This window comes from Macaca fascicularis, chromosome 1, assembly GCF_037993035.2.
Source record: "Macaca fascicularis isolate 582-1 chromosome 1, T2T-MFA8v1.1".
Classification (NCBI taxonomy): Eukaryota; Metazoa; Chordata; class Mammalia; order Primates; family Cercopithecidae; genus Macaca; species Macaca fascicularis.
The window spans coordinates 210,581,375-210,594,358 of NC_088375.1; the positions used below are offsets into that span (position 1 = coordinate 210,581,375).

Below are 12,984 nucleotides of genomic sequence, written 5' to 3' on the forward strand. Positions count from 1 at the left end.
ACTTACATTTTCTACACTTAATTTGTCAGGGACCAGTCATGTCCTGTTTCCCCAAATCCACACACATTCAACATGCTACAAATGCAGGCAAAGGGAGGATAGATGCCTACCTTCTCCTCTTGTGCCTCAAACACGGCTTCATGGACGCTGCAAGCAAAAAGTGAGGTAGGCAGATCACTTAAATCCATCATCTCATCCAAATCATCTTCATTTTCACCAAAAATCATCTCTTCTTCCTCTTCTTGGTCAGTGCTACACAGATCTGACTGGCTATCATTCCAAGATTTCATAGTGTCTCTCAGCATGATCCCCCAAAGTGGGCCTTTTCCGTCTGTATAGTCCTAGGATCAGGCACCCACTGTTAAAAAAAAAAAAGAAAACGCAGAGGTAAAACTCTGAAGGCCAAATAATGTTCCAATCAATCAATGTCTCCAGGCTACAATTCATCAAATGAAGGAATCTTATTTAGAAAGATAAATCAGTATTTAAATCAAAGCATTTCAGTCCTCATAAGTGAATTCTAGATACGCTAATTTGATTTGCTTAGCATATTTTATGTAACATATTTCACTGGCAATGATTTATTAAGAAAAAAAGGCAAAACGTTTTCTAGTGAACTTATGGAAAAAAGGGTAATATAAAATGAGATCATATCAATATGTACTCCAGTTTATAAGCAGTAGAAAGAAAAATGTGAACCAGAAGAGCCTCCACATATTTGTTTGGGGTTTTCCATCTACAACAGTGTAACTGTCACAGCCAAATACAACCCACACTAATTCTCTCACCATCTGCACCCTGAAATATGGTCTGTGATGAGCTGACTCTACCTCTCCTAACCAATTTGTTCTTTTTGAATACACTTGAAAGAATTAAGTTACACAGAATCAAAAGCTGTCTATAAATTCAGTCTTTGTTAATATCTTAAATATTTGCAGTAGGCAAAATTTAACACAGAAAATCAAAAAGAGAGCCAGGTGTGGTGGCTCATGCCTATAATCCCAGCACTTTTTTTTTTTTTTTTTTTTTTGAGATGGAGTCGTGTTGTGTTGCCCAGGCTGGAGTGCAGTGGCTCGATCTCAGCTTACTGCAACCTCCACCTCCTGGGTTCAAGCAATTCTCATGCCTCAGCCTCCACTACAGGCGTGTACCACCATGCCTGGCTAATTTTTTGTATTTTTTGGTAGAGATGGGATTTCACCATGTTGGCCAGGCTGGTCTCCAACTCCTGACCTCAGGTGATCTGCAGACCTCGGCTGCCCAAAGTGCTGGGATTACGGGTGAGAGCCACCACGCCTGGCCAATCCCAGCACTTTGGGAGGCTGAGGCAGTGATCAAAGGATCACTTGAGCTCAGGAGTTCAAGACCAGCCAGGCAACATAGTGAGACCTTGCCTCTACAAAAAATTTAAAAAAATAAAAAGATGTCATTTTTCTGAACTTTCTTTGAGACGGAGTCTTGCTCTGTCACCCAGGCTGGAGTACAGTGGCACAATCTCGGCTCACTGCAAGCTCTGCCTCCCGGGTTCACACCATTCTCCTGCCTCAGCCTCCCAAGTAGTTGGGACTACAGGCACCTGCCACCACGCCCAGCTAATTTTTTGTATTTTTAGTAGAGACAGGGTTTCACCGTGTTAGCCAGGATGGTCTCCATCTCCAGACCTCATGATCCGCCCGCCTCGGCCTTCCAAAGTGCTGGGATTACAAGCATGAGCCACTGCGCCCAGCCCCTTTTTCTGAACTTTAAAAAATAACCAATTTTAAGACAAATGTCTGAAGCTGACAGTGTCCCTGAGTGGAATAACAGGACAGAATCTGCCTCTCATAGACTGTTTCTGTGCATGTCTGCCTCTTCCAATGAATTGCACATCACATCCACCGAGCACAGAGTCTTGGACATGACACATTTCAAGATGTAGGGGCAGAATTTAAGAAATACGTAGCAGGCACAGACAAACTAAGTGATTATGATTACTATTACTACCTCAATACCACCTGATTTGTGATTTTTCACTTTTATTTCAAAGAACAGAAGGTCACAATACATTGCTTATACACAGTACAATATAGAATGGTAATTATAGAATAAAAATAGTGAGGTTTTTTGGTATTCTATAATACTAATCAAGACTGCTTCTAAGAAGTAAAATCTTTACTCATTTGTATACACATTTTCTGAGTGCCTACTGCTTGGTGTTGGGGAGTGAAGAAAACATGGTTCCTACCCTCAAGGCACTCCCAGCAAAGCCAGCATTTCTCCTCCTCAACAATGGTAAGCACCCATTCTCCTAAAGCACTTCATTCCATCAGCTGTCAGCTGTACTTAATTTTTTTTTTTTTTTTTTTTTTTTGAGACAGAATTTTATCCTGCCACCCAGGCTGGAGTGCAGTAGTGCGATCTTGGCTCACTGCAACCTCCGCCTCGCAGGTTCAAGCCATTCTCCTGCCTCAGCCTCCCAAGTAGCTGGGACTACAGGCATGCACCACCATGCCCGGCTAATTTTTGTATTTTTAGTAGAGACGGGGTTTCACCATGTTGGCCAGGCTGGTCTCAAACTCCTGACCTTAAGTTATTGGCCCACCTCGGCCTCCCAAACTGTCAGCTATACTTTCAATTCCTCCTTCTCCACTTGTTCCTCTTCCTCAGCAAACATATGTGTTCCCATAAGCCCTACCATCTGGATTCTACCCTCCCTTCACACTGGTCCTAATTCTCCTTCACCTTCCTACCGGCTCCTGGGAAATGTGGTATCTTCTTGCCGCGCTCCCTCTGCTCTAGTCACTCCTGAATTAGGTGCAGTTTGGCCTCCGCACTACCTTTTGCCTGCAGCTGCCCTCCTCATGGATGGCAACGGCTTCCCAACAGGCATCCCACATTTTATCACGCGTCACTGTATCACACAGAACTGCGTTTTTTCCAAAGTGAAGTCTTGTGACAACCCTGCATTGAGCAAGTCTATCAGTGCCATTTTCAAACAGGATGTGCTCACTTCATGTTTGACATGTTCTGGTAATTCTCACAATATTTCAGACCTTTTCATTATTATTGTATCTGTTATGGTGATCTGTGGTCAGTGATCTTTGATGTTACCATTGTAATTGTTTTGGGGCACCATGAACCGCACCCTTATAAGACGGCAAACTTAATACATGTTGTGGGTGTTCTTAATCAATACACATGGGTGTTCTTAATCAATGAATACATGTAAGTGTCCTTAACCAATACATGTTGTGGGTGTTTTGTTTTGAGACGGAGTCTCACTCTGTCGCCAGGCTGGGGTGCAGTGAGGTGATCTTGGCTCACTGCAACCTCCACCTCCCGGGTTCAAGAGATTCTCCTGCCTCAGCCTCCCGAGTAGCTGGGACTACAGGTGTACGCCACCACACCCAGCTAATTTTTTGTATTTTTAATAGAGACAGGGTTTCACCATATTGGCCAGGATGGCCTCGATCTCTTAACCTTGTGATCTGCCCACCTCGGCTCCCAAAGTGCTGGGATTACAGGCGTGAGCCACGGTACCTGGCTGTGGGTGTTCTTAATCAGTATGTGTTGTGGGTGTTCTAACTGCTCCACTGACTGGGGCCATTCCCCCGACTCTCTCCCTCTCCTCAAGCCTCCCCACTCCCTGAGACATGACAATACTGAAATTAGGTCAACTGATAACCCTTCAATGGCCTCTAAGTGTTCAAGTGAAAGGAAGCTTTGTGAGTCTCTCATTTCAAATCAAAAGTCAGCAATGATTAAGCCCACTGAGGAAGATTCGTCCCGAGACGCTGAAAGCTAAGTCTCTTGACCAATCAGTCAAGTTGTGAATGCAAAGGAAAAGTTCCCAAAGGATATTGAAAGTGCTGCTCCAGTGAACACACAAATGTTAAAAAGGCAAAAACAGCCTTAAAATGATATGGAAAGTCTGAGTGATCTAGATAGAAGATCAAACCAGCCACAACATTCCCTTAAACCAAAGTCTAATCCAGTGCAAGGCCCTAACTCTCTTCACTTCTATGAAGGCTGAGAGAGCTGAGGAAGCTGCAGAAGAAAAGTCTGAAGCTAGCAGAGGTTGGTTTATGAGGCTGAAGGAAAGAAACTGTCTCTGTAACATGGAAGTGCAAGGTGAAGCAGCAAGTGCTGATGTGGAAGCTGCAGCAAGTTCTCCAGCAGATCTAGCTAAGGTCACTGATGAAGGTGGCCACACTCAACAGATTTTCAATATAGACAAACTAGCCTTCTATTGGAAGATGCATCTAGGACTTTCATAGCTAGAAGTCAATGCCTGGCTTCAAAGCCTCGAAGAACAGGCTGACTCTTTCGTTAGGGGCTAACATAGCTGGTGACTATAAGTTAAAGCCAATGCTCATTCACCATTCTAAAAATCCTACGGCCCTTAAGAACTGTGCTAAATCTACAATGCCTGTGCTCTATGAACAGAACAATACAGCCTGGATGACCGCACATCTGTTTACAGTATGGTTTCCTGTATGTTTTAAGCCCATTCTTGAGACCTACTGCTAAGAAAAAAAAAGAGAGATTCCTTTCAAAATATTACTGCTCGTTGACAATGCGCTTGGTCACCCAGGAGCTCTGACAGAAATACACAGGGAGATTTCTTTTCCTGTCTGCTAACACAATATCCATTCTGCAGCCCATGGATCAAGGAGTAACTCTGACTTTCAAGTCTTACTATTTTAAGAAATACATTTCATAAGCATACAGCTGCCAGAGACGGCAATTCCTCAGATGGATCTGGGCAAAGTAAATGGAAAACTTTCTGGAAAGAAGTCACCATTCTAGATGCCATTCAGAACATTCGTGATTCATGGGAGGAGGTCAAAATTGCAACATCAACAAGAGTTGGGAAGAAGCTGATTTCAACCCTCATGGATGACTCTGAGGTGTTCAAGACATCAGGGGAGAAAATAACTGCAGATGTGGTGGAAATACCAAGAGAACTAGAATTAGAAGTGGAGCCTAAAGATGTGACTGAATTCCTGCAATCTCAAACAAAACTTGAATGGATGGGAGTTGGCTTCCTGTGAATGAGCAAAGAAGGCGGCCGCCTGAGATAAAATCTACTCCTGGGGAAGATATTGTAAACATCATTGAAATGGCAACAAAGGATTTACAATATTCCATAAACTTAGTTGATAAAGCAATGGCAGGGATTAGAGGATTGGCTGCAAATTTGAAAGAACTTCTATTGTAGGTAAAATGCTATCAAACAGCATCACATACTACAGAGAAATCTGTCATGAAATGCTGTTGTCTTATTTTAATAATTGCCACAGCCACCCCAAACTACAGCATCACCACCCTGATCAGTTAGCAGCCGTCAACCTCAAGGCAAGACCTTCCACCAACAAAAAGATTATGACTCAGTCGTCAGCATTATTTTTTTAGATGGGGGTCTAACTCTGTTGCCCAGACTCTAGTGCAGTGGCGTAATCATGGTTCACTGTAGCCTTGACCTTCCCAGGCTCAGGTGATCCTCCCACCTCAGCCTCCCAAGTAGCTGGAACTACAAGCGCACACCACCATGCCCGGTTAATTTTTGTATTCTTTGTAGAGATGGGGTTTTGCCATGTTGGCCAGGTTGGTCTCGAACTCGTGAGCTCAAGTGATTCACTCACCCCAGCCTCCTAAAGTACTGGGACTATAGGTGTGAGCCACTACACCAGCCGATCGTTAGCATTTTTCAGCAACAAAGTATTTTTTAAATGAAGGTATATACATTTTTTTTTTTTTTTGAGACGGAGTCTGGCTCTGTCACCCAGGCTGGAGTGCAGTGGCCAGATCTCAGCTCACTGTAAGCTCCGCCTCCTGGGTTTACGCCATTCTCCTGCCTCAGCCTCCCGAGTAGCTGGGACTACAGACGCCCGCCACCTCGCCTGGCTAGTTTTTTGTATTTTTTAGTAGAGACGGGGTTTCACCATGTTAGCCAGGATGGTCTCGATCTCCTGACCTCGTGATCCGCCCGTCTCGGCCTCCAAAGTGCTAGGATTACAGGCTTGAGCCACCGCACCCGGCCTGGTATATACATTTTTAGAAGACATATGCTATTGCACACTTAATAGACTATAGTATAGTGTAAACAAGACTTTTATATGCACTGGGAAACCAAAATTCATGTGACTGGCTTTATTACAATGATCTGTAACAAAACCCACGACATCCCCGAACAAGCCTGCAGTTGAAACCCAGTGTTAAGTCTCAGCCTGTATCTGTAGCACATGACCGGCCTGCCTATTCCACTCATTCTTGGACCTCTCTGTGTCCCTGCCTTCTGGGTCTTGGCTCTTCCTGGCCCTTCTTCCTCACCAACTCTATCTTTTTTACTGCCTCCTCTTTCTCTACATCCTCATCCTCTTTTCCTCATCTTCCTCTCCTGGGTGATTTTATCCACACTGGAGTATTTAGCTGCCTAACCACCAGAGGTTCTCAACTAAGTTCCTGCCTCCCTATGGTTCACACACACCTGTGTCAATACTGGCTCTCATTTCATGCAACGACCTTAAGAGAGGATGAATGTCACCAAAGTTGGGAGGGAAGCCAGAGCAGAACCTTGAGCAAGAAGGAGGATAGGTAGTTTGGAAAAGTACCATGTCCCCAAGAGACTGTGATCTGCCTGTTGGTCTTTCCTGCCTACAAATCCTGAAAATCACTGATCTATATAGCTATGTTCAAATTTATATATCAGGATTCACTCTCTCTCTCTCGAGTTCTGGTCTTGTATTTTTCAATTTCTTTCTTTGCTTTCTTTTTTTTTTTTTTTTTTTTGAAACGGAGTTTCGCTCTTGTTGTCCAGGCTGGAGTGCAGTGGCACGATCGCGGCTCACTGGCAACCTCCACCTCCAGGTTTCAAGCGATTCTCCTGCCTCAGTCTCCCGAGTAGCTGGGACTACAGGCACGCGCCACCACACCTGGCTAACTTTTTGTATTTTTAGCTGAGATAGGGTTTCATCATGTTGGGCAGGCTGGTCTCAAACTCCTGAGGTCAGGTGATCTACCCTCCTCGGACTCCCAAAGTGCTGGGATTACAGGCGTGAGCCACCACACCCAGCCATAAATGTTCACTTTCTATTGAATATATCTATCTGGGTGGCCCACAGGTACAACAACTGTTTTTAGCTTATTCATTTATTGTGCCAGAAATCTCCAATCTGGAAAGGGGCCCTGGGGGAGCAGGGCAGGGAGTGACACTGTATCTCACTGTGGCTATTAGTCTTTTCTTCAAGACAAAGTTATCAGGTGGACTTAGCTCTTACAGGGCGTGGTTCGTTTTTCTGTTACACACTTATGTTGTGATTATTTGTTTACAAATCACCCCTAGCTACAAGACTGTATATGTGAAGCCCCAGGCCCTGGCACAGTTTCCCGCTCACAGTGTATGCTTAAATAAGGGAGGCTGAATAAAAGCAGGTAGCATTGTGGTGACCCCACTGATATGTCAGCACAGACACAGGTAAATTGAATTCTGCATGGAATTAGAGATAGCTTCCCAAAGGAGGCGATGGTGAGACTTCCAGGATGAACAGAATTTCAGAAGGAAAAGAATGGGGAGTATTCCATGCAAAGCCAGCAGGACATGAACAAAGGCAGGAAGACAATAGGACCCGCATGTTCACGTGATCTGGCATGGCTAAGGTGCAAGGTGTTTGGTGGGGGTGGCATGAGACAGTCGGAAAGGCAGGTATGGGCCAGGTTGCCAAGAAAGTAGGGTTACAGAGTTTTGACATAAAGACCATGTCAAAAAAAAAAAAAGACCATGTCAATATCAGCATGCCACTGAGGGTTTTTAGGCAGGGAAATGATAAAATCAAAGCAATTTACTTTTAGTATCTCTAAAGGCGGGCTGTCTTTGTGTTTTATCTCTTAGAGGCACTAATGTTTCTATCCTATTCCCAACCCATTAAAAAGAGGTAAAGAAAATACTGTGCCTGGGTTTTTGAAGGCTGACAAATTGAGGAGCTCTGGCTGACTAGATTTTGAAATTTGAGAAAGTCAACCTATTCTTGATAAGATTTTGTTTGTTTGTTTCAAGTTCCCTCGTCTAACCCGTAAAAAGATTTTAAAAAACAGAACACAGGAAATAATCCTTCACCTGACTTAAAAAAAATTCTTAGAATGTCACACCTTCGTTTCCTGTTTTCTATCTTCAATTTTGAGTACCTTTTTTTCTTGATATAACTTCAAACAGAAGTTATAAGACTAGCACAAGGAATTCGGGTACGTTGTATCCTTTACCCAGAGTCACTAATTCCTTCTGTTTTGTCCATCTGCTTTATCTTTCTCTATTTTTATAGATGTGCATTTTCCTGAGCCATTGAAAGATGGAACATACCCCTTTTACTTCCAAATACTTCAGTGTATAAAAACAAGATCATTTTCTTACATAACCCATAAGATATTTATCAAAAATAGGAAATTTAACATTGATATAATACTATTATCTAATACATAATTTGTCAAATGCATAATCTGGATTCAAATTTTGTCAGTTATCCTAATAACGTCTTAGCTATTTTCCTTCCTTTTTTTTTTTAGATTATTGTCAAATTATTTGTCTTTTGTCCCAAGATATCTATATTTCTTTCTTTTTTCTTTTTTTAGAGACAGGGTCTCTGTCACCCAGGCTATAGTGCAGTGGTATGATTACCGCTCTGCTCCAACCATCACAAGACTCAACTGTTCCTCAGTTTACCAATCCAGGGAACTCCTGACTGGCCCAGCAGAATGGGCTGAACCAATATCCTCCAGCTCCTGTAAGCAAAAAGTCTGTGCTATTCCAGGTTTCCCATCATCTCTAGCACAACTGTAACTGCCGCTGGCTTCTGGCAAATTGTTTCTTCATGGAAATATCAAATGAGTGGAAAAACTCCAAGTAGCATGACCATCTGGTCCGCCACAACAAGCCTGTGACAAAAGTCATCTATCAAGGCAAAATGTCAAGCACATGGCATGGATCTTGCATTTTCTGTTCTGATCAGGGAAAGGCAAGTTTTTTCTCCTCCAGGATTAAAATAATAATTTTTCAAATTAATAGGCTTCCCAACTTGGTGAACATTTCAATATCTTAGCTGGAAGCACTTTTTACTTTTTGTGTGTGTTAAAAATGCTGGCAGGCAATACTGGAAGCAAACAAGTGCTCCATTATCAGCTCAACAAGCGTCCTGCTGAATAACCTTGGGAAAAATCACTTGCCTTTTCCGTATTTATAAAATGAACAAAATAAAATACATAAAATGTATAAAATATATAAAATAAACACAGGTGCTTTGGGCTACTAAGTTCCTTTTATAAATTTCTAAATTATAAATTTCAACTAAGTTAAAAAACAAAACGAAACACCTGGACTGGTGTGGTGGCTCATGCCTGTAATCCCAGCACTTCGGGAGGTGGAGGCAGGCGGGCTGCCAGAACTCCAGAGTTCAAGACCAGCCCGGGCAACATGGCAAAACCTCGTCTCTGCAAAAAAATACATGGTGCACGTCTGTAGTCTCAGCCACTCAGGAGGCTGCGGTGGGAGGCCTACTTCAGCCTGGGAGGCCAAGGCTGCAGTGAGCTGTGTTTGCACCACTGCACTCCAGCAGTGGGCAACAGAAGGAGAACTTATCTCAAAAAAAAAAAACAAAAGAAAAAGAAAACGAAAACAACGAAAAGCCACTTAGGACCATCAATGGGAAGTTCCAAACGGCTTTCACAAAGCCCTACCTTCTATTCTCTACTCATTTACCCCTTACAGGTAGAACTGTACTATTTTTTAGTAGCTGTGTGTAAGAAAAATTTGGTGCGACAGTAAAGTAAAACAGGTGAAAATCTGATTTTGTATTTTGTATGTTTCAGTGACCCATGTCCTGTTTTCACACATAACCTAGAATTAGTCCTGTTAAAATTGAGGTTCCACTCCACCAGGAATTTGTTAGCAAGAGACAGATAGAAATAAACAACCACCACCAGCCTACAAAACACATGAAAACAACAGGCTTTAAAGAATAACTGAAGTTGAGATATATAAGACTGACGCTATTTGTTGTGCTGTGTGTAATTCCTTTCCCCTGGATAGAACCTTTACATTCTAGGGAGAAAGTGGAGGCTGCTGTCCTACCTCCACCTTCTGTGGGTTTTTTTTCTAAGTAACAAATGGTGTTGAACTTCAGAGCTTCCATTATTTCACAGGCTTCAGGCTAATGGATTTCCGGTTCACACGACTTTTCATGTTTTAAGTCCTTCAATCAACAACTCTAACACCATACAAAATCTGCTCTTGTCTGTTACCTAATGTTCACATGTTTGAAACCTTTACAAAAGTTGTATTTCAACAACAGGAAAAATCTTGTTTCCTAGAAAAGCACTGAAATCTGTTTCCAGGCTAAGAAAAAAGGTCTAGGCCGGGCGCAGTGGCCCATGCCTGTAATCCCAGCACTCTGGGAGGCAGAGGTGGACGGAAGGCTTGGGCCCAGGAGTTCAAGAACAGCCGGGCAACATGGTGAGACCCAATCTCTACAAAAAATTAGCCGGCACCTGCAGTCCCAGCTACTCGGGACGCTGAGAGGTGGGAGGATCGCTTGATCCTGGGAAGTTGAGGCTGCAGTGTGTTGTGTCTGCACCACTGCACTCCAGCCTGGGTGACAGAGCCAGGCCTATGCCTCAAAAAGAAGGAAAGGACAGGACAGGACAGGACACGAAAGGAAAGGAAAGGAAAAGAAAAGAAAAAAAAGGCAAGGCTTGCCAATGCAGTAAAATGTAAAGCTGATGACCTGGCTAACGAAGAGACTCAGTTTTCAGGCTTTTCACAGTCTTTTTGCATGGAAAGCCCATTTCTAGAAGATCAATTTAAATCCCCACCAAAAAGAACACATTTGTGTGATGCATATCTAGCTCCTGAATTACGTGTTTACAGAGCTTAACATACTGAACTAAAGCCAATGAAACAGTCTTAGAACAAATTACATCGTATGTAATCACAGCTACCGATAAATCAATTGCTTCTTTTGCCAAATAGTACATCAGAGACTTCTATGAAAAGTTCAAATAAATGTGGTGTACTCGGTGGCTTCCAACAAGTGAAAGCGAGTATTTTTGGCTTTCAGCACTACAGGAAAACATCACTTTAAATAATCCTTGTTTGTATCTGAAACACGGATCTGGATTGCTTCCTACACTAGAATCCTAATCTCTAAAGGAGATGATCAGATTTTGCACGGAAGCTAGACGAAATCAACCTGGAACAGATCACTCCTGCCCTACCTGTCCAGGCGGCGGACAGAAGCAGACAGACAAGTTTCAAGAAGTTAGGGAGTCACTGATGCGATGGTGATCCACGCACCGTGGGGGCAGCGGGGCAAGGGAGAAAGACAGGGGGCTTCCACCTTCCAGGCGCCCATGCACCGCTCCTGCCTTCAGAGGCAGGCTGGGCCTGTCGGCTTTTCAAAAAGTCAAACACTTGGTGGGAGAAAATCGTTGGTGGAGAAGACAAAACACTTTTGTTTTGTTTTCCGGGACACCACCCTCGAGGCTGCCAGACTAGACCCCACGAGGGAGAAGGGTGCGGCGGGAGGCGACGTCGCGCGCGGCAGCATCTCCGGGTCCCGCGGCTGGGGGCTCCCACCCCTCCCGGGCTTCTTGGGGTGGCTTCTTCCTTTTTTTTAACTTTTTACGCCCCCCGCCCCCGCCCCGCGCCCCACCCCCGCCCCGCGCTGGGTGCAGACCTGCTGGAGAGGGCGGGCGCCAAGGAGCCTCACCTGCACGCCCCGCCGCCGCAGGACCGGAGCCGGGAGGACCGCGGACGAGCCCTGGCGGCCCGACGGGTCTGCGGGGAGCCTGGGGCCGCGAGCTGCGAGGCCTCCGAGAGCCTGGCAGGCGGCAGGCGGGGCCGAGGGCAAAGCCAGGAGCCGCGGGCAGCAGCAGCCTCGCCGCCACGCCCTCGACGCCGGAGAGAGCGGCCGCCTAGGCGCGGACTAGGGCGGTGTCCCGGCTGAGCGAGGCTGCCGGCGCCGCGCGCGCTCCCGGGCCCCTGCGCGCGCCCGCCTTGTCCCCTCCTGTTCTGGCAGGGCGCGCGCACGGCGGCGCAGGCGCCGGAGGCCCGGCCGAGGCCGAGGCCGGGGCCGGGGCCGGGGCGGGGGCGCGCGGGGGCCGGGGCGGGGGTGTCTCGCCGCGCGCGCCCTCCTTCCGCTCCTCCGGGTCCTTGGTCCCCAGCCTGTAGGGGGCTTGGGCTGTAGCGCTGTGGGGGGGGGCTTTAGAGCCCCCCAAAAACAGGACCTCTGGCGACCTTCTCGTTTTCCACCGGGAGCGGAGAGAGCCGATCTCCTTTTCCTGCTAGCCCCGTAGGACAGTCTCCGGAGCAGCTCATAGGAATATGACGAACGTTTACTCAGGGCTGGTTACTATGTACACTGCGCCTCGCGCGCGGCGAGTTTACCTCGGTTCACCTCCCGGCAACCGGCGGCCCGGATATTATCAGATGCGGGGGACTTGCCGGCGCCTTATTGCCCGAGGAGAGGCGGCCTCAAGTACCTGAGCTGGAGCTAGCACCAGGTGTGGGACGGCACAGGCTGGGTCCCGCCCTGGCGGGTACAACCCTCTTCCCCTTCCCCTCCTCTCCCCTCCTCCCCACTCGTGCTCTTCTCCCTCCTCCCGCTCTCCCTCCTCCTCTTACTCCTCTTCACCCTATGCCCTATCTACTGTTGTCGTACAATTCACATGTTTAATGCTTTCTTTTTCGTGTAAAAACCCTTCCATGCAGTCTTGCTTGCTTGTCTCCGACGCCCTAGGAGACCATGGGACATGATTACAACTATTAGGCAAAGGGAAGAGCCGGGGTCTAAACTGTTCAGCGCGTTTCAGTGGTAGAACCGAGGCTTACATTGGCAGGTATTATTATTACCAATAACAGCTATGATGACAAAGCGCCTGAGCACAGCTTGGAAGGCAGCTGGTGTCTCCTCCCTTAGCCGGCAGAGAGGGAAGCAGGGTCACAGAGCAGGGAAAATA

The 12,984-nt window shown here is 46.0% G+C and overlaps 1 protein-coding gene across 2 annotated transcripts in view; it reads right to left on the reverse strand.

Annotated features, from left to right (window-relative positions):
• The window catches only part of RCAN3 (RCAN family member 3), a 42,783-nt gene extending 30,774 nt beyond the window's left edge, over positions 1-12,009 (reverse strand). The window contains exons 1-2 of one of the 2 annotated variants that reach the window (XM_015440768.3): positions 11,736-12,009; positions 111-358 (exon numbers count right to left, since the gene is read on the reverse strand). In XM_015440768.3, coding sequence (XP_015296254.2) covers positions 111-305 — 195 coding nt within the window. In that variant the 5' untranslated portion in view covers positions 306-358; positions 11,736-12,009. Of the gene's footprint in view, positions 1-110; positions 359-11,702 lie in introns of both variants that reach the window. The other variant, XM_015440770.3, reaches the window with a different exon arrangement.
• Between the last annotated feature and the right edge of the window lie 975 nt (positions 12,010-12,984).